This window comes from Talpa occidentalis, unplaced genomic scaffold, assembly GCF_014898055.3.
Source record: "Talpa occidentalis isolate TD23 unplaced genomic scaffold, MPIMG_talOcc4v2.1 talOcc4.2, whole genome shotgun sequence".
Classification (NCBI taxonomy): Eukaryota; Metazoa; Chordata; class Mammalia; order Eulipotyphla; family Talpidae; genus Talpa; species Talpa occidentalis.
The window spans coordinates 73,606,378-73,627,556 of record NW_023602073.1 but is presented as its reverse complement, the minus strand read 5'-3'; the positions used below and the strand labels follow the sequence as shown (position 1 = coordinate 73,627,556).

The following is a 21,179-nucleotide window of genomic DNA, read 5'->3' as shown; positions in this document are numbered from 1 at the left end:
TGAAATGTAGCAATATGTGTAATAAAGAATAATAAACCAATCATTTTGCTTGGAATCCTTTCAATGTGGGAAAGAGCATTTCATCAAAGGTCCAATCAATCAGAATCATACAATTGCTCATTATGTAAGTAAACCAACATGATCATCCCAGTAAAACTGAAAATCAAGTGAGCAGTCTGATATACTGAAGAGTAGCAAGTTTATTTTATTTTTTTTAAGATTTATTTATTTATGCATACAAGAACTAGGGAGCAGGCCACAGGTGTGGTGGGGTGAGAGGATACACCAGAGACAGAGTGGGGAACAGAACACGCAGATGGACTGAAATACACTGCTGAGGGGAACAGTGAGCGAGTGAGGAGAGGTCTGCTGTGCCATGTGGGTAGCTCCCTGACCAGCTGGGAATCGAACATGTGCAGCAGTGGCATCGGACAGCTTTATAAGTTGCGTCTCAACCACTTGTGCCATCAGGGAGGCCCTAGCAGGTTTATTTTAATATCAATCAGTTCTCTGGCCAGTTTCCTCTAACAGCTATAAGAAAATATCTTGCTTATTTAATATTTTAGTTGTTTTCTGTATCTTCCATTACCATCTACTCCACTGTATGCTTCAGAAATGGGGTTCTTGCTGTTATGTTCAGCCTTCTCTTCCCAGTGACTACTTGTAAGTATTGGGACATGATAGACACTCAAGTTATTAGCTAGATCAACACAAGTAGAAAATTGAAAAACAGCACCAGAAAATACTGACTAGATCATCTACTAGTCATGATTCATTCACTATGTACTATACTTTTAAAGAACCCCTCAAAAATAAGGATTTTGTTCTGTTGCTAATACATTAAGAATATCCTCAAGTATAATAAAATTTTTAATTATTTTATTTTTGGCTCTAACTTAAGTCTTCCCTTCTTTTCTTCTGTGATACAGAAGTTGGTAAGCTGTGTGATCCTTGCTTATGAGTCTAATCTAAGACCCTCTACAAAGTAAGGACACATTGAGTACTAATTTGTATTTACTGTGAAGATCCCTATTTTCTTCAAAGTTTTGAAGACAGACAATGGAATGTTGAAAGGTGAAAGTCTGTAGACTTCTCAGATTCACCTTTGAGTGTCCATGGAAGAGAGAGGGGGAAACATATAGTAATAGAAAATTAAGTGAGTGAAAATTATTCAGTTCACATTTAATTTGAGGTATCTCATAGCTCAGACAATATGATTATTAAAGTTTCTCAAATAAAATACTACAAGGCCATTCTTTTTTAAAAACTCAGGAAAAATTATTCACATAAGATGAAGACTTATAGGGCCTCCCTGGTGGTGCATGCAGTTGAGTGCCACACTGTGAAGCTGTCTGCTGCCTCTGCAGAGCGGGTTCGATCCTGGTCAGCCAGGGAGAATCCCACATGGCGCAGCAGACCTCTCCTGGCTCGCCCGCTGCTCCCCTCAGCAGTGTGTTTCAGTCAATCTGCCTGTTCTGTTCCCCACTCTGTCTCTGGTGAATCCGCTCACCCTCCCGCACATCTGGCCTGTACCCTGGTTCTTGTATAAATAAATAAATCTTTAAAAATAAAAAAGATCAAGACTTACAGTTAATGTCAAGTCTACTCTAAAATTTCACTTTCCCCCTAAAAAATAATGTATCAGATATCACTTATTAAATGCAACAACTGCAGCCAAATATTAACAATTGTGACTTATCTATGATTTGCAACCAAAGAACTGGCTTTTTCCTTTCATCATTAAATTGTCCCTTACAAGTCTTCTAAAAAAAAAAGAAATACATTTGAGGTATCGCCAATAATTCAAATATCATGTTATGACAGAAAGTAAAAAACGAAGCTTCTCAGTCAAGAAACCAAATTTAACCAAAGTCAAGTTTCTTTTCTGAAACAGAGTTTGTATTTGTTCTAGTCTATATAAATCTGTTTGATGATTCAGTGTTAACTTTGAATGACTCAGATGATTTCACAAACTTTGGGGAAACTGTTAACCTACTTTCATTAAGTCTGATAAGTGATTAAAGAATAATTTGAGGTAGCCTCTGATGATAGAGATTGAAGCAACCCCTTTGGAATTATTCTAATTGCTATCAAATTACCTGCCCCAGGGAGTTTAGGAAGCATAGTTCCAATACACCTTATTGTATGTAAATGAATCTAAGTCAGAGACACTTTGGTGAAATGTAGGAATAGGTGATAAAAGGAACAAGAACAAAATATCTCACTACTTTGTCTTGATCTGATTTTATAGAATGTATTAGTCACAGAATATGTAGAAACTTCTTTTGGGCATTTTTTTTTCTTGTTCCCAACTAAAGAACCAAGGAATTCACCTTAAACCATCGTGCTTCTAGTCTTCCCAATATAGGTAGAAGAAGAGAAGGGTGATGGCATGGATGATGAGAAAAGCAAGGGGAACAAAAGAGAAATAAAGGGATAACTATAATTTTTATAGTATGAGGACTATACTAAGAACTTATCATACATTAACGAAAATAAATCTGACACCAAGCAAATACTAGTATTCCAATAGTATAGATGAAAAACCTAAGGCACAGAGAGGTTAACCAATTGTCCAAGATCAGAAAATTAGAGATATAAATTTGGATATAGCCTTCTAAATGCCTCTACTCTTTCTAAGTGGCATATCAAATGGATTCCAACAATAACAAAAAATAACAGTGAAGCTTCTAGGAAATGCTCTAAGCAATGTTTCTACTAATACCCTCTAGATATCATTTCCTACATGTGATAACATTCAGTAATATCTAGTTCATTATTTGCCTTAGGGAAATTCAAATAAAGGCAGAAATGTATAAGCTTTAATACTATTTTGCAAAATATACATGGAATGATTATTTACTCATAATGATGATGGTAATGATAATGAAAATCACATATTAGAAAAAATATTACATATAATTCAAAAAAGTAGTCTATTAGTTTGTTTTAAAGAAAATCTAAGTACTTGTTAGGAGACAATCTTGTATCTACTAGAATATGTTTGGTCAGAAGCAGGAGTTGATAATATAAAGAAAAAGTAGGGATAGAATGAGTCTGTGTGTGTGTGTGTGTGTGTGTGTGTGTGTGCGTGTATGTATGTGCCCGTGCATGTAGGGAATTAGAGTCATCTCTCTCCTATTAATTGAATCAAGTGTGTGAGTTTGTATCTACATATTCATTATTAACTATTTTTGCTCATAACTGGAAATTGGTTTATTTAGTAATAATTTAAATGAAGAAAGTAAACTAATCAAAGTCAACTAAACTGGTAATTCCACTAGAAACAGATAAATCTTAATGTTTCAAATACATGAGTTGACTCATAATAAGCACAATAAACCAATAACAAATGAAAATGTCAAATAAGCTTTGATAATTAGAAAGACAGAGAGCAGAAATGGATTTCTATTTTATTTAGCTGAACTAATCAAGCTAGACTTCACTTTAGAAGGAACTTATTCAATAAACTCAGCTGATATAACCTGATTTTCCACATCTGAAACAATCATACCATCTTATCCCTTAACACTTAAGGAAAAAAAAACAAGTAATTTAATTTAAATGACTGTATAATTGAGTTTCCTTGGAAGCATACACATGCACCATTAAAAAGGCAGTATGTATAATTATGAAGAGACTTACATATTTAGTTTCTCGACCAGCTGCTCTCGGAAGAGTTGTTGGCATCTGTATGAAAATAAAAATAATTTTACTATGAAGTAATCAAGAAAATACTAAACAATTCAACTTCTGAGATAAGTGTTTGCTATGCTTTTTCTAACAAGATTTTCTATTACTCTTTCATTTTGATATAAAATCTCCTGTTCTTTTGAAAATTATTTCATTAAAATATAGCACTTCATTATTTTTTCACTGTTGTTATTGATAAGCTTGTTGGTAAATTTCCCTTTACTTCTTGATGATGTTCATTCTTGAATCATAATAATTTCTCATGTAATTTTTAGATATTTCAAAATTCATATAAAAGTTTCTATCCTCTCAATTATTTGAGCAGCTCAACTCCAAGGATATTCTTATACAACTCACTTCAATAACTTCCAGGACCATTCCTAGACTTAGTCTTCACAGATAAAATGGGATACATCAGAAATTTCTAACATCATTCCACTTTCATAACTCTACCTCCTATGTACCATCACCATTGTTCAGGAACCTACCAGCAACATTTCTCCAGCCTCATTGGGTCTTCAAAATCATTGACTCTTACAAGTTCCATTTAGCCTTCACTATCTCTTAGCTTGCACAAATTTCATATTCTTAATCATTTTAATATCTTAATTTATTTTACCTTTCTCTCTCCTTATGAAACTTACCTGCCAAGACAACAACAACAAAACTTTGAATAGACCTAACAATCTATTTTTTTCTCAAAACATTACTGGAGAAACTCAACCTAGCTAATTGATTTCATTATAAATTAATGATTGCCAACTTTCAACAGGTACTCAGTACTGCCTTGCAAGGCCCCAATTTTTCTCTTCTGTGCATACTTTCCCACTTTGTGAAATGAAGTGACTATTAGAGTCATCCATCTATTCAACAAATGTGCACTGTGTATACTATGTGCTAAGAGTGGTCCTACACCTTTGAAATTTATAAATAAGCAAAGGAAACAAAGATGGGCTGTCCCTGGGGAACTTATATATAGCAGGCGAGAAAACAGGGAATAAAATAATTACTTAATTATACCACACATTAGGTGATAAATACAATGAAAATGATTAGAAATAATTTTAAACCTAATGTAATATATTCTTGTAGAGGAAATTGTCTTTGCTTTTGTAAAACACCTGTATTTTAAGGCCACTCAGCTGCTGAAATGGCAGGAATTCTACAAGCTTCAGATAGGATGGTCAATACAGAGGTGATATTTAGCAAAGATTTGAAGAAAATTGGGGAGTTGGCTATGTGGATGTCTACATAAAGAGCATTCCAGCAAGTTAGAACCAGTGCAGAATTTGAAGAGTGGATTTCCACCTCTGAGAATGGTACCTAGGAAACTCAAAGTAGTCCTTCAATGAAAAGTAATAACAAATCTAAGCAAAATATTATAAATATTTTATTAAAAACATTGATGATAACAATATAGTGAAGAATTTGGGAACAAGTTCAGGAGAGGATGTCAGTCCAAAAAGAGGAATCAAGGTTTTGGGACTCTTTCGACCTGGAAAGGTTTGTAAATAATGATGAGTTGCTTGAGAAGCTGATCTAAACTTTTGACAGTCTCAAAGGCTTAGGGACATAAAAGTCAGACAGCAGGACCTGCCAAGAATAAATTGAGTCACAACATTAGAAGATTTCACATGATCTTCACTCAGCCTCAAATCATTGCAAATAATGGTTTAGAAAATATGACCTAACAGCCTCAAATTAAATTAAGGTAGTCTTTCTTTGCTAGTATTTTCGGTGTTTGACAAGAATCAAAAACTTTCTACAGGAAGATAATGTCATATGAGTTAAGTAATTTCTACAAATTAATTTTCCATTGGAATATCCAATAAACAGATTCAGATACACAAAGAGGTAGGACAACGTCAATGAAAATGAGCAATAACAGCAAACAACCAAAAAAGTCCACAAAAAATCCAGAAATTTGTTTTTTAGAACCAGACAAAAACACAACCATATTTTACCATATATATACATATATATATATACATATATATGCATACATATATTTGATATAAAAGTTGATCTTGCAATTTTTACAGGGAAATAAAAACTGTAAAAAGTGATACTGCTGATTTGAAAAAAAAGTAAATGCACTAAGGCATGAGCAAGCCTGGTATATTCAAGGCACAGCAAGGAGGTAAGCAGGGCAGGGGTGGAATAATGGATGGAGAATAGTAGCGGTCAGATCATAGAGTTCTTTCCAGGGTTTTGTATGAACCTTGGCTCATATTCTGAAAGCAATGTATAGGCACTGCTGGTTTAAGCAGAGGAGAGTCATAGTCTGATTTATGTTTTAAAGGAATCTCTGTTTAATATGTTAAGAATGGATTAAAGTTAGGCAAGGGTACCAGTAATGTCAGCTCAGTAATACCAAAGGTATGAAATAATCATATTCTACATATATTTTGAGTCTACAGAAACGGGATTTCTATTAGAAGAGATGGGAAATGAGAGAGGAGAGTAACAGAACTTGACACCAATTTTTCTGTTGCTAAGCAAACAAAAGGTTGGAATTCTATCCATGGAAATAGTAATGCAGAGTATGGTATAGATAGTTTTTATAGAAAAAAAGCTAGATTTCATTTTTAAGCTATGGTATAGATAGTTTTTATAGAAAAAAAGCTAGATTTCATTTTTAAGGTATTTCTGAGAATCTAAATGGAAATGAAACATAGGTAGTTGGGGTCTGGCATTTGGGAGAGAATCCTGGACTAGAGATAAATATTTGAGAGTTGTCAGCTTACGCTTCATTTTCAAAATAATGAAACTGGTGAGAACAACAATGGAAGAACGTAGAGAGAAACGAGAAGTCCCAGGATTGAGCTCTAGAGCATCCAAAGTTAACAGTTTGGGAAGAATTGTATGAACCAGTGAAGAGACCAAGAAATACAATCACAAGTGAGGCAGGAGAAGTTGGGAGTGTCCTAGAAGGCGCAGAAGAAAAGTACCAAGGGCTGGGGGCTGCCTTTACCCTCCAGTTCTGTGGCTATGTCAGCTTAGAGCAAGACTGGGTTTATAACAATGGGGAGGGCTTCAGAACTTTAGAAAAAGTTGCTTGGGCAGCCTAGTGCGGACAAGTCTGAATGGAATAGATTTAGGAGGGACTGAAAAGAAAAGCAAAATAATATATTTTCTTCAACTTTTTCTTTGTCAGACTCATCCTTATTATACTGTCCCTCTTTGTTAATAATTTTAAAACCTCTTCATTGAAAACTGTTAGTTATGAAATAGCTAAAGATGATAGTTATAAAATGATCAATTTTCCACCATCAACAAAAATATATTTGTATCTGTACCTGTCATTGCCTTCGTTTTCTGTCCTGTTACAATCAAGGCATTTCCAGCATCTTATCAAATGATGCTAACTTGAATTAGCCTCTAGGTTCTATGTTCCTATGAAGGACTTTTGTCCTTTCTTTCTTGCTTTCTTGCTTTCTTTCTAAGATTTATTTATTTATACAAGAACCGGGGTACAGTCAGAGGCACGGGAGGGTGAGAGGATTCACCAGAGACAGAGTGGGGAACAGAACAGGCAGACAGACTGAAGACATTGCTGAGGGGAGTGGCGGGCAAGGCAGGAGAGGTCTGCTGAGCCATGTGGTAATCTCCCTGGCCAGCCGGGAATCGATCCCGCGCTGCAGAGGCTGCGGGCAGCTTCATAGTGTGGCGCTCAACCCGCTGCGCCACCGGGGAGGCCCTGTCCTTCTTTCTTTTGAATAATCAACATCACCTTCTCTACTGAATCAACCGCCCAGCATACTAATTTGCTCCCTAGTCATTTTCAGTTTTAAAAGGTAGACAAAAATATTTTTCCCTAACTCCACTACTGATCCAATTTCATAGGACAACATAGTTGTTTTTGTTTGTTTAGCAAACTCTTCTTTCTCACCTCACAACATTTTCAACATGAGAGATATGGTGAGCAGATGGGTAAAGTAAAGGAGTAACTTGGAGAATGGTGAAAAAAAAGTGACAAATTCAGTATAATAAGAGTTCTGAGAGAAAAAAAAATTGGGAAAAAAATGACTATAAATGATCTTTAATGAAAGAGGAAGAAAATATTGAAGACTTCATATTAAAAAGTCATGGAAACTATCAATTCAGACACATAAAAATAAAAATACTTCACAGTGTGTGAAAAATTATCAAAACATAGTTAAAAATGAAATTCTAAAAGATGCAGTACCAAAAGCTGACAATAGATCTGAAATATCCAGGAGGGGAGGGAGAGTAAGAGGAGAAGGGGTAAAACAGGAGGAGAGGAAATCACAACGGACTATGGTGGACAAAGGACTATGGGCGCTTTGGAGGTGAGAAAACTTTGGTGACCACAACTGAAGGGAGAAATTCTATATTGTGAAAAAATAAGCACAGATGTAAAATAATAAGTCATTAATAAGAAAAAAAGAAAGCAGCGCCTTATGAGATAATTACCAGTTACAAAGGGGAACAGTGAGTTTACAGTGGAAAAACCAGGCTAACTCTACCTCAAACAAGTGAAAAAATGTTAACAATATAATAAGAAGACAGAGCAAGCCCATTCATTCACCTTTTTGATCTGACGCACTGAGAAAATCATTTCTGTGGTATTCTTGTGAAAGTGTGTCACCTCAATCTAATCGTGAGAAAGCATTAGACTATACAGAATGGATGAAATTCATAAGCATGCTGTCTCTGAACTGAATACTTCTCAACTTCTATTCAAACTCCTAACTTTTCCAGTAAAATATAAATTATCAAAAATTGACCTAAAAAGACACATCAGAATTTTATAAATTAACAAAGAACTAGCTAGATATTGGCTATTCAGCTAATAAAGTAGCCTCTCTTTTGAGTTAATAGTTACATGGATGACTGGTATGGAACTTTAAAGGACAGGGTTACACTTTATTTTCAACAGTGTAAAGGTCAGAAAACACAAAGACCGGGCAATGTCAGCTTGTCACATAACACTTAATTGTAAGAAGGCTTCTGAATTGGATCTTGAGCCAGGAAAATGTTATTTGTCAGAAAACAGGCAAAATTCTAATGTAGATTCATTAAAATAATTATTTAATGTCAATTTATTATTTAATATTAATTTCCTTGTTTCAATAATTATACCATGTTATGTATAATGCTAATGTTTACACAAGCAGTGTAAAAGTTTTATGGGGAGGGGCTTTCCTGGTGGCACAAAAGAGGTTAAGTCTCAGCACTACCAAGCTATTGCCAGTCAGTGCAGCAAGAGTTCGACTCCTGTCCAGGGAGTTAACCGACAAGGCACAGCAGACCTCTCCTGTCTCACCCACTACTCCCCTCAGCAGTGTATTTCAATAACACACCTGTACTGCCCTCTACTCAGTCTCTGGTGAATTCTCTCATTTCCCGCACCTCTGGTCTACACCACAGTTCTTGTATGCTTACATAAATAAAAATAAATCTTTTTTAAAAAATTATAAAAAAAACTTTTATGCTCAGTGATATAAGCCAGAAGGAAAAAAGAAAAATAATGGATGGTTTCACTTATAGCAGGAATATAGGGGAACCCAATAAAACATCAATGTAAAAAAATAATAACAGTATAAAACACAACAAAGCAAAAAAGGGACAATTATAAATCAGAGATATCCTGCAGGGGAGGAGGAGGGAGAGGGATCAGAGGGAAGGAGGAGCACATGGGACTGAGGTGATGGTGCACGGGTACACTGGAGAAGGAAACTCTATGGGGACTACACCTGAGGGGGTGGGGGAGCAAATATTGTTTAAAAATGGACAATGATGTAAAAAAATAAATTATTAATATAAAAAATAATATTAAATACTGTCATAAGCTTTAAAAAAAAGGTTTTATGGGGACTCTGATATTCTTTTGTAAGTCCAAAATTGTTTCAAAATACAAACCTTAAAAGGCAAAGAGTAAACATTGCTCATGCTATAAACTTTTAAAAAAAATCCCATTTTCATCTTCCCTGATACTAAAAATTAAAAAAGAAAACTGAAGACCATTCCTTTCTGAAATAAAATAAGTGTGCAAACTGTAAAAAAAAAAAAAAGTAAAAGGATTATAGCAACACTTTATAATAATCACTAAGTAGCAAAAGGACAAATATCGTGCTGACAAAACACTCCACAAATATGTTGTTAAAGAAAAAAACCTGGGGGAGAGGAGATACTAAAGAAAGATGACCTATAATTTTAGGTCTAACAAAACTATAATTTGAAAGAGTAAAATAAAACTATTCTTGGGGACATAGACTATAGAATTAACATTAACATAGGCCATAAAATTAACATAAATGACCTTTATGAGTAGGTTTTCAGCAAGATTCCAATAAAAAGAAAAACAATCCTAGGCAAAACATATCAATGTGTGAGAAATAAGGATCTAAGAAAATAAGAGACCAAGAAAAAAATATAATTATAGAAATTCAGATACAAAGCCAAAAGAACAATAATTTGTGTGTGTGTGTGTGTATCAAAAATAAGTGGAAAGTGAAAAATGCTCTATTACTTATCTAATTTTGGGAAAGATATTTGTAAGCTTTAAAATTAACAAAGAATAATTATTCTTTAATTTGTATGTTACTATGAAAATTAACAAAAATATAAAGTAATATTTTCAAAATTTTCTAGCTAGTAAATGTGAAAAATACCCAAAGAAAAGCAGGAAAAGCAAAAAGAAAAGCACTTTAAATAAAAATAATAGACATTTGTCCTCATATAACAGGAATTACAATCATTGTAAATGACTTAGGGGCCCAGAAAAATAGAATATCAACTTAAGTATAAATGTGAAATACAGAAATGTGCTATCCTCAAAGAAAATTTGACAAGAAGGTAACTACTTATTAAAGAAAGTAAAATAACAGAAAATAAAAAAAAATGTAATAGGAAAAACTATAGACATAACTGGGAAAAAAATTTAAAATTACCCATATATTACCAATATAAAATCACTGTTTTCATACTAGATTTAAAAAGGATGATATGTAAGTTAGTAAAAGTTATAAAAATAAGGACCTCCCTGGTGGTGCAAGGGGTGAAGACACAACCTATGAAGCTGTCTGCAGCCTGTGCAGCACGAGTTTGATCCCTGGCTGGCGAGGGAGCTACCCACATGGTGCATCAGACCTCTCCTGTCTCGCCCGCTGCTCCCCTCAGCAGTATATTTCAGTCAGTCTGCCTGTTCTGCTCCCCACTTCTGTTTCTGGTGAATCCTCTTACCCCCCACACCTCTGGCCTGTACCCCAGCTCTTGTATGCATAAATAAATCTTTAAAAAAAGTTATATAAATAAAAACATGAGAATGAACACCAACACATAAACATCAGTAATGGAGTTTCAAAATTTGCAAACCAAATCTAATCAACAGTTCTCCAGCCTTATCGTTCTTTTCCTCTTGGCAGCAATCACCACAATATATTCTCTGAAGCTCTCCTCTCAGATCTCTGTGAGGCCACACTGCTCTGAATTTCCTCTTACCACATGGCCTTTTTATTCTTTTCCTGGGCGCCTCCCTACCCGTTTATCAGACCAACACAGTTTTATTCTTGCACAGGGCATTGACAATATCAGCAAACCAGCCAGCCCCAGATTTCTCTACTAGCTCCAGACACAGAGGTTCAAGGTCTTCTTGATACTCACCTCCAGCTCATCCTGTTCAAGATAAGCATAATAGCAGGTATGACCCTCTTCCCTCCACCACTCTGCACCACATTTGTGACTAATGCTCAAGGCAAGGGCCTGAGTTCATCCTTATTTCTTTCTTTTGCCACTCACATCCACACCTGCAAGTCTGAAATCTCTCTCAAAACCATCTGCTTCTCTTCACTTCCTCTGAACATACCCCAAATCGGGCACCAACACTGACTGTCCCTCTAAGCTCAGTACTTTCTCACAGCAGCCATCATAAAAATTTCAATGGTTCCATATGATTTGCCCCACATTTTTATGTCTTCCCATTTTTCTTGGACTCAAAACTTCATGCGACAGGGCCTCCCCTGGTGGCGCAAGCAGTTGAGCGCAGCATTATGAAGCTGCCTGCAGCCTCTGCAGTGCCGGTTCAATCCCCAGCCACCAGTGAGGGTCCCACATGGTGCGCAGACCTCTCCTGCCATGCCCGCTGCTCCCCTCAGCAGTGTATTTCGTCAGTTTGCCTGTTCTGTTCCCCACTCTGTCTCTGGTGAATCCTCTCACCAAGCCCCCCCCCACCCGTGAATCTGGCCTGTACCCCGATTCTTATGTAAATAAATAAAAATCTTTAAAAAAAAAAACTTCATACCACAGCATATAAGTATTTAAATTACTGTTGCTAACCGACTCTCTCATTCTTTCACACAGTTTACTCCTGGGACACTACAGTACAACCGCACTGGCCTTCATCTTCCCGTACACCAGCTCTCTCCTGCCTGGGGAAGTTTTGCACATAGTTACTCCTCTGCCAGGAAGCTTTGCTCTCTGATCGTTCTATGGGTGGATTCCATTGTTGGTCCATTGTTGTTCTCAGCTTAGATTCTGCTTTCTGAGCTCTTATCAAGCCTATGCCCCGTAGCACTCAGCTTTGCTCATCCTGTGCCTATAGTTCCAGGTCCTAGTTGGCACTTAATAATAACAATTTTTTAATAATATAATTGTTCTAAATTTAGTGGCTTAGAATAATGTTTGTTTAACACTATTAGGATTACATATTTATTCAATAAATATATTTCTTAAATGAATCTGTAATAATAAATAATATAAATTCCTTGAGTCCTGTACATAACTTAAATTCTATTCCTATTAAGTAATAAAATATATGGTATTTTTATGTGTTCAACAAATGAAATAAGAAAAAATAGTTTTTAATATTTACATAATATCTCTGACATATCAAAGTTTTATATTTATATACTTAAAAGACAGACTATATAACAAAATAGACCACAAACGCTATAACTATCAATTTTTAGGTCCTCTCTGCCAAAACATAATTTCTTAATGTTGATGATAATTGGTTATTATGTTTTCATGTCATTATTAATGGATATTTATCTATAATGTCCCAATTGAAAATTAAAATTAATTACCTTGTAGCTTGTACATTTAGAACTTACTCAATATACACAATGTCTAATTTATTGAACACATACAAAAAGTATTTACACTAAATATAAAAGAGGAAATAAGGCTGACCAAAAAAAAAAAAAAAAAAAAAAAGAATCCTAACAATTATCTATAAAGGAAAACTACAACCATTTTGAAATTTGGTGTGAGCACTGAATATTCCGAAAAATAATTTGGAGAAATGTAATATTTAATTTTTTAATTTATTTATATGTTTTTTACATTGTCATTCATTCTCCTCTCAGGTGTACTCCTCATAAAATTCCCACCACCAAGATACCCATGAACCATCTCTTATGCTCTTCCCTCCCCTGTTTTGATCCCTCCCCTGTTTTATTTTTTTATTTATTTATTTATTTTTTTTTTTTTTTTTTATAGAGGCATGCTTTATTTATTTGTTTGCTGGCTTGTTTGTTTGTTTTGTTTATACATGCACTGGGTACAGTCAGAAGTGCGGGAGGGCGAGAGAATTCACCAGAGCCAGAGCGGGGAGCAGAGCAGGCAGAAGGACCGAAGTACACTGCTGAGGGGAGCAGCGGGCGGCAGGAGAGGTCTGCACGCCATGTGGGACCCTCCTCTGGTGGCTGGGGAGCAGCCGGGGATCGAACCGGCGCCGCAGAGGCCGCGCGCAGCTTCGCAACCCAGCGCTCAACTGCTGCGCCACCGGGGAGGCCCCCTCCCCTGTTTTGATGTAATATTTTATCTCAATAAATGAAAATGGCTACATTACAGGAAGGAAATATTTAAGTATTCAATTTTGACAATAACAACTTAGTAGGATTCTAATCACCTAAAATAGCCAGGTTTCTGTCCATCCAAGTGAAAGAACAATGAAAAATTCAATCAACAAAAAGGAAAAAATTCAGAAATGTTGCCTGCATTTAAGATCCTAGACTAATCCTAAGATCTCAGTCTAATTCCTTTTCCACTGCTATGTTACTGTGAATTATATAGGCTGAAGCTACAATGTGAGATGAAAATAAGCCACAAATTTTACATGTAGTTTCAGATAGCTTAAAATGACAACATATAACAACATAGCCTAATAAGCTGGCTTTCAAACTGTTTTGAATTTAACCCACAGTTAAATATGTTTTATTCTGCAAGCTCATATCCACAAAACTGCATATCTACATGTAAACAAACTGAAACAAATGTCAGCAATACCTCTGCACTGCCTGGGACAGTCTGCTATTTGACATTCTTACTATTCTATTTTTTAATTGTTGTTTGCTAACAAAAATAATGCTGGTTTCTATCCACTAAAGCAATTTCCCAATTCACTAACCAGCCATTGGCCTGTGGTTTTAAAATCATTGATCTAGTAACTCTCATGGCCCAGCAAATGATATTATTTAATATATTAAATATATACGTACTTTGTTTGTGTCAGAACTCAACAATGTCTGGAGGGAGCTTGAAGGAGAATGCTGGAAAGTAAGAAAAAAAAAAAAGGATAAGGCTGTGATATGTAACATTTAAGTAGAGGGAAATGAAGAGAAGCAAAGCAAATGTTTGAATTGCACACTCTAGTCTAAGGCATTACCATAGACAAGGAATCCTGTAAGACCTTATCAATGGTAGCACAGAGCTCTTCAGTTTGCTGCCTGAGCTGTGCAGGGAAACACAACTGGAAGAATTGAAACCAGGTACTGAGTTAGCAATGAGTTTTGGGACTGTATTTCAAAAGCAGGGGTAATCTAACGCTATTACCTCCAGAGGTGGGTCTAGTGTGCTGTCCCTGGAGCTGCTTTCTGTCTTGACTGGTTCATCCAGTGCCTAGTGATAAATGAGACAGTTTTGATGTGAGGCTTTTACTCAAATATGAATGTAGTAGAAAAGTCTATTCAAAGCAAGTCCTGTATATCTCAATATTTCCAAGAAAAAAAAATTGAAATCATTTAATGAGCTAGTCTCTGACCTGGAGGCATTTTTCACATTTGTGCAATTTCTCCTGTGGAATTAATGTCTTGAACATAAAGTTTTGTAGTAAAGAAATGAAGCTGAGCTTTTAAACAGGCAAAATATTGCCCAGAACTTGGCCTTCTTATGCATTCAGATGAGCCTTTGCAAGTTGAAAGAATTACCTTGGGAAGTTACACAAAGAAAGAACAATGATGTAGCCTTTTCTCAAAATATTCTCAAAACATTACAAAAAATACTAGAGAAAATGTTTCAGAGTCAGTTTACACAAAGTATAAATATAAAAGAAAAAAATCACCTCATTTTTAATCATTTATCTCCAAAAATCTTGGCTACCTTATCCATCAGACTTGGCTTCAAATAACATTTATCGACTTTCACAATAAAACATGGTTTATTAAATATGATGTATGTCATATATATAAATGGAAAAAAGAAAATAACCCTCAATATTGTGTATACACGATATTGCAACTAGAAGTCAAATACAAAGTAAAAAAAGTAAAATATATAAAATGGAAACCAGTGTGTTTTCCTCCTTCCTTGTTTCTTCTACTTCCACATGACAGACAGCTCATCAATTTTGTATCTATCATGTCTTTAATTTTTTCAACATACATACACACATATATCACAAAACAATACATAAGGTTGTTTTATGCAATTCTTAGTTTCATGTAAGTATAATTTATGCTTCTAGAACATGTTTTTTTGGGGGAAGAGGGTTTAATTTATATATATATATTAATTTATATATATATATATATAAAAGACCATTGCATACAAAGCAGGGTCACATAGGAGTGGCTCAGGAGCAGAGTCAACAATCAGGGGTGGTGTATACACATTAAATAGGTGCAAGTTTTTGTATGTCATTCATTTATGTATATATATCAATTTATCAATCACCATCCCTGATTGTTGACTCTCTTCCTGAGCCACTCCCATGTGACCCTGCATTGTATGCAATGGTCTTCTTTCCTGGGCTGGAGTACATGTGACTAATAAATCTAACACAGATGTTGGCCACATCTGCCTAGTGTCAGGTGTTATGTATTAAGCAATACTGATAGGGAGGGAGTATGTTTGTTTATAAGCCTGACAGAATTTATATGTTCAAATGATCATTCATTTTTCCCTTGAAAGTAATGTCTTTTAGGAAATGGTCACTTATGCCAGCTAGTCCACAGAGCTTATCACATTTTTTTAAGATTTATTATTTATACAAGAACCGGGGTAAAGGCCAGATGTGTGGGAGAGTGAGAGGATTCGCCAGAGACAGAGTGGGGAACAGAACAGGCAGATTGACTAAAAATACACTGCTGAGGGGAACAGCGGGCAAGACAGGAGAGGTCTGCTACCCCATGTGGGTAGCTCTCTGGCTGGCCAGGATCGAACCTGCGCTGCAGAGGCTACAGACAGCTTCACAGTGCTGTGCTCAACTGGCTGCACCACTGGGGAGGCCCGCTTGTCACATTTTTATAACCTCTTCTGTAATTGCTTTTAAAAATCACCAACAGGATAAATAAGAGGGACCATTTCAGAGAAAAACTATCTGATCACCAATTAGGAATTCTCCTTATGAAATTTTCTGTTCCCAAATATTCATTTCTCATGATTGATCTTAATTTTAGAAGATGCAGGGGGAAAGCACAGAAAATTTTTATTGTAAAGAAAGGTAATCTTAAGTCTTTCCAATAGGTTATCATACCCAATTTTTAAATTTGGATTTAGGTTAGAGAAATGGATTTGGCGGGGTGGAAATCCTACACGGTATTTTCCTCTGGGAGTTATTGAACTGAAAAAATGGTGAAATCTTATCCTTTAGATGTTGCTCTCCTGGAGTCTTAGGGGTTTATCACATGCATGACAACGCTAGCATCTGGACATGCTGCCCATTGGTCAAGATAAATAGCTCTGAATTTGTTTTAACACTGGTTCTCTTGGAAGAAAATGAGTTCTGGTGAGTAATATGTAGATACTATGATTCCATAGTAAGTTTGACACTTTCTAACCAGGATATGGCTATATCAAAATTATAATGATGGAATGGAGAACAGAAGGTACATATGAATAAGAGGAACTGGCTGCCTATAATCCTAATACTATAGATAACATACGACAATATAGAACTGAGTCAGTTTTGTGTATTTGTATATAAGCCTGCCAGAACCTATATATTCAAATGATCATTCATTTATCTCTTGAAAGTAACGTCTTTTAGGAACCAACTACTGACTCTAAGTAGTCCACAAGTGCTTACCACATTTTTATAACCTCATCTGTAGTTGCTTTTAGAAATCATGGTACATATTTTTTTTTAATAACTTTAATTGTGGTAGATAGTCAAACCTTGAAAGTGGGTTAGAACTAATATCTTTTAAAATGTGCTGCTTTAAAATACCAACAATTGATGATCAAATTAAAATAAACATGTCTAGAAAATAGATTGAACCACACACGTATTTATATTTGTAACTAATTTTCAGTTGGATACAGCAATTTGATGTGACTCAACTCAAATATAAAGTTGAGTTCATAAAAATGTCAAGGAAATCCCAAAGGGTTAATAACAAAATCAAGCTGAAATTCAGAAAGTTTTGGTTGTTCTGAAGATATTAAATTCACTGATGACAGGAATTGGGATTTACAGTTAATTTGGCACTGAGTCATATGAAGAAATGGAATGGCCCCCATCAGAAAGTCAAGATCCTTGAAAGTTATAATCTTTTGTTTTTTAGTATTTATCTATTTATTGTTAGACTGTATAATTTTAATTGCAGTAACACTGGTTTGCAACACTGTGTATGATTTAGGAGTACAGGTTCACACTTATTCAGAGATATGTTCCTACACTACACCTACTACCAAAGCATCAATAATCCTCCACCACAGCACATGCACCACCACCCGCTTTCTTCCTCTCCCAACACGCTCCCTCTTCAGTAGCCTCAATTCTGCAGTTAGATTTTGAGGGTCCATTTGGTCAAGTTTTATTTGTTCCTTTGTTTTGTTTCTTTTTATTCCACATTGAGTGACATTATCTGGCATTTCCTTTCTCCTACTGACTTCTCTTGCTTAGCATTATCCCTTCCAGTTACATGCACATTGTCACAATCAGCAAGATTCAAAACTTTCCCATATTATAATTAAATTTGTTTATCATCAAAGATCTGAGCATGTGATCTGTGTTAGCACAATATGCAGATATGTTTTCAGCCCAAATCAAAATAGGGTTGATTTGTGGGAACTTCTTAGAGGCAAAAACAACTTTCATTATTTAAAATAATGAATTTACTTAAAGAGTGAAAAAGCAATCCATCCATGAATCTTGGAAAATTAAAGAAGAAAACTCATATTAGATCAATTAGATCAGTAATGCTGAAGCTTGGAAATAGGATAATACTCACACTGCACTGAAATATGGAGGGGAGATGATTTTGAGTTTAAGTAGCCTTGAAATTTACCAGAATTGATTTTTGTAATTGAGACACTATCAAATATATCACTATGATCCACTCCTTCAAGCAGCCAGAAAAGGTACTTTTTTCCTCAGTAATTTAAAATGTATTAAAAGAAAATCTTTTAAATCTTTATTAACAAGAATTCTGACCATATTGCTTTTTGACAATGTAGTCAGCAAGACTGTATTAATGTTTCCTTAGATTTATTACTTTTGAGTGAAGTTCCCTCAAAATATTTTCCAATGAAATTTTTTTTATAAAAACCTGCATTTCCTATCCAAAGGATGCTAACCAATGAAGCATAAACAGGACATGCTTTAAATCCTATTTTTAAAGAATCAGCTAATGTAAGTTATCAGACACATTATTATTAAAAGAAGTTATATTTTATTCAGAACAAGCAACTGAGGGGCCCTCATTTTGTAAAGAGACATAGTAAATATGACATTTAATATAAAATAGTGTCAGAACTCAGCAATCACGTTATAATTAAGAAACAAGGATTATTAACTAGGGCTGTAAATCAAAGTCTTTATGAGCTTATATGCCAAAAACTTTAATGGGTATTCCCACTCAAATGAAGCATCTCTGATATTATTGCAAATACTTTTTAGTAGATTTGAATTAGTCTAACCTGCTCTTATTTGAAATAGGATTAGTTCTAAAAATCTGAAGATGGGGTTAATTAGTCACACTCTAATAGGGTTAGAAAGCAAAGCACTTCAAAGGAAGAATACTCTAAAAGAGTTTATAAAATTTTTGTGATATCTGCACTGTCTGACTGCATTTATGATATCTGCACTATTTGTGTTGGAATTCAAAAACTTCATGGCTCAGTTACTATATTTTAGTAATGATCAAACTAACCCTTTCTCCAAAATGATTCATGCTAAACTTAAATGCTACTGTACTTTGATAATTTGATCTTCTAGAATAAATTCTAGAACAAATTCTATGATAACTATAAAATCTTTGCTTTTTATTCAGTTGTTACTAAAAAACCTTTTGGAGGGCTAGGGATATTCTCAGCAAAATAAATCTAACTTTGATTATCGAGTTGGAGACTCAGGTCTTAATAGCATTCATAGCTGACGGGAAAAATGCTGTGTAGGTCAAAGAAGGTTTCAGTAGTATAGCTTCCTAAAGAAATATGAATGCTTATCATTAAAGTATTTTTTATGATTGATTTAAAATTTTCAAGAATTGAGGAAATTTAATTGTCATTTTTAATGTCAAGATCTGGAGAGTTAAATATCTGTTTCTCCCATATGTTTTGGCAAACCATGAAAGCCAGCTTCAAACTCATTCATCAAGGCTCAGTGGCAGGAGAATTTATACTTTCCCTTAAGTTAATCAAGATATCAGAAGGGTGTTCCTTTTGTTCATCCAGCACTTGCTCCACTATAATTCTTAGTTGTTTCAGTTATTCAAGAAATTGGGCTGGTGTGTGATTCCTCACTCACTCAGATCTTCTCAGAGCTAAGTCATTTCCAATTCCCTTTAATTGTTCTTCACTAAAAAAAAAATAAATTAAAAATAAAAACTTTTTTTGCCCTAATTTAATGAAAAATAAGTATATTTTAGAAAGTAATTAAACAAGTGTCTTAGATAGGACTTCAAAATCATCATCTCTTACTCAACATTTCCTTGCAGTTAGCTGATGTCACTGTGGCATAATAAGCAGAGAAAGGCTATGGGATAATCATATCCCATTTGAGGTCCAATTCAGTAATTTACTAGCCTTATTGCTTTCAAAACACTTGACATATTCAAGCATCAAAATCTTTAGTGTTGCAAGGATGATATAGCATTTAGCTCAGTGTCTGACACTCTACACAGTATGACAGCCATCTTGATTGTTTTCTCTGTCAAAAGGCACTAGGATTGTAAGACTAAAACCTACTTACTTCTCTTCTAGCAGAAGGTCCTCTCTATCTTTTCTAGGAAAGTGTAATGAATAAACTTATTCTACCATGAAGAAAAACTCTTAATTATCATTGTTCTAATTGCCACACATTAGGCCCCTTTATTTTTATAATCCTTTGAGCAAAACTTGACCTGAAAATCCTATGAGATAAAATTGGAATTTTAGAGACCAATCCAGTTACAAACTAAATGAATTCATTCAATAAAAATTTAACAAAAACCACTATGGTCTCTCAATGAACTTAAAAAAAAAAAACAAATATACATAATTAAATATGATTTGTTAAGTATTTAAAAGAGATAGTGCTTGGCAGATGACAGCCTGAGGAGAACCAATTAGTGTGGATTTAGGTTCTGGGCACTTCTCCACAGCTAAAGAAACTGGGGACAAATTCATTTCTTGTACCAAGCTAAATTAAGAGATGTCTCTATAGTATAAACCACATGCTAAGAGCGACCAGATTTTGCTAAATTTCTGAGACAAGCAGAGATCTTAAAATAGTCTCACCCAAAGACATATGTTTGATCAGATTGGGATTTACCAATTCATAATTTAAAAAATTAAACTAGCAACTTAGAATAGTTTCAAAAACTGACAAGATATCGCGAATCTTTAACTTTCATTTTTATAGCACATTTTTTATTATTGTGTTCAAAGTGACTGTTTTACCCTCTTCCTTCAACCAGAAAAAATGTAACTGTCATTTGAATAACTAATGCTATAATTTATATTTTCTATTTACAAAATTGAACTACACTAGAATTTTTCTTTCCAACACATAGTTTATGAGTTTAATGTATACTGAATGTGTCAGAAAGTAATGCTATTTGTTAGGAAAATGTTACTTAAGTCCAGCCTTCATTTTACCCTAAGGAGCTCTTGTGAGCAAGGGAACAAAGAACATAAATTGCTTTCAAGGAAATAATTTATACTGTCACAGAGAAATATTAACCTCTTGTGAGACAACAAAGATGCAAATTATTTGATTTCATGGTTTTCCTTTTTCTTTTTCTTAATATAAAATTGCTCAATAAAAATAATAATCCATTTATTTAGATTAACATAAATTTTCAGTTATTTTTTTT

The 21,179-nt window shown here is 34.6% G+C and overlaps 1 protein-coding gene across 1 annotated transcript in view; it reads right to left on the bottom strand.

The window, feature by feature from the left end:
• The window catches only part of MLIP (muscular LMNA interacting protein), a 128,072-nt gene that overhangs the window by 69,325 nt on the left and 37,568 nt on the right, over positions 1–21,179 (bottom strand). The window contains exons 7-10 of the mRNA XM_054698874.1: positions 14,494–14,559; positions 14,327–14,410; positions 14,160–14,210; positions 3,646–3,690 (exon numbers count right to left, since the gene is read on the bottom strand). Coding sequence (XP_054554849.1) covers positions 3,646–3,690; positions 14,160–14,210; positions 14,327–14,410; positions 14,494–14,559 — 246 coding nt within the window. The remainder of the gene's footprint in view (positions 1–3,645; positions 3,691–14,159; positions 14,211–14,326; positions 14,411–14,493; positions 14,560–21,179) is intronic.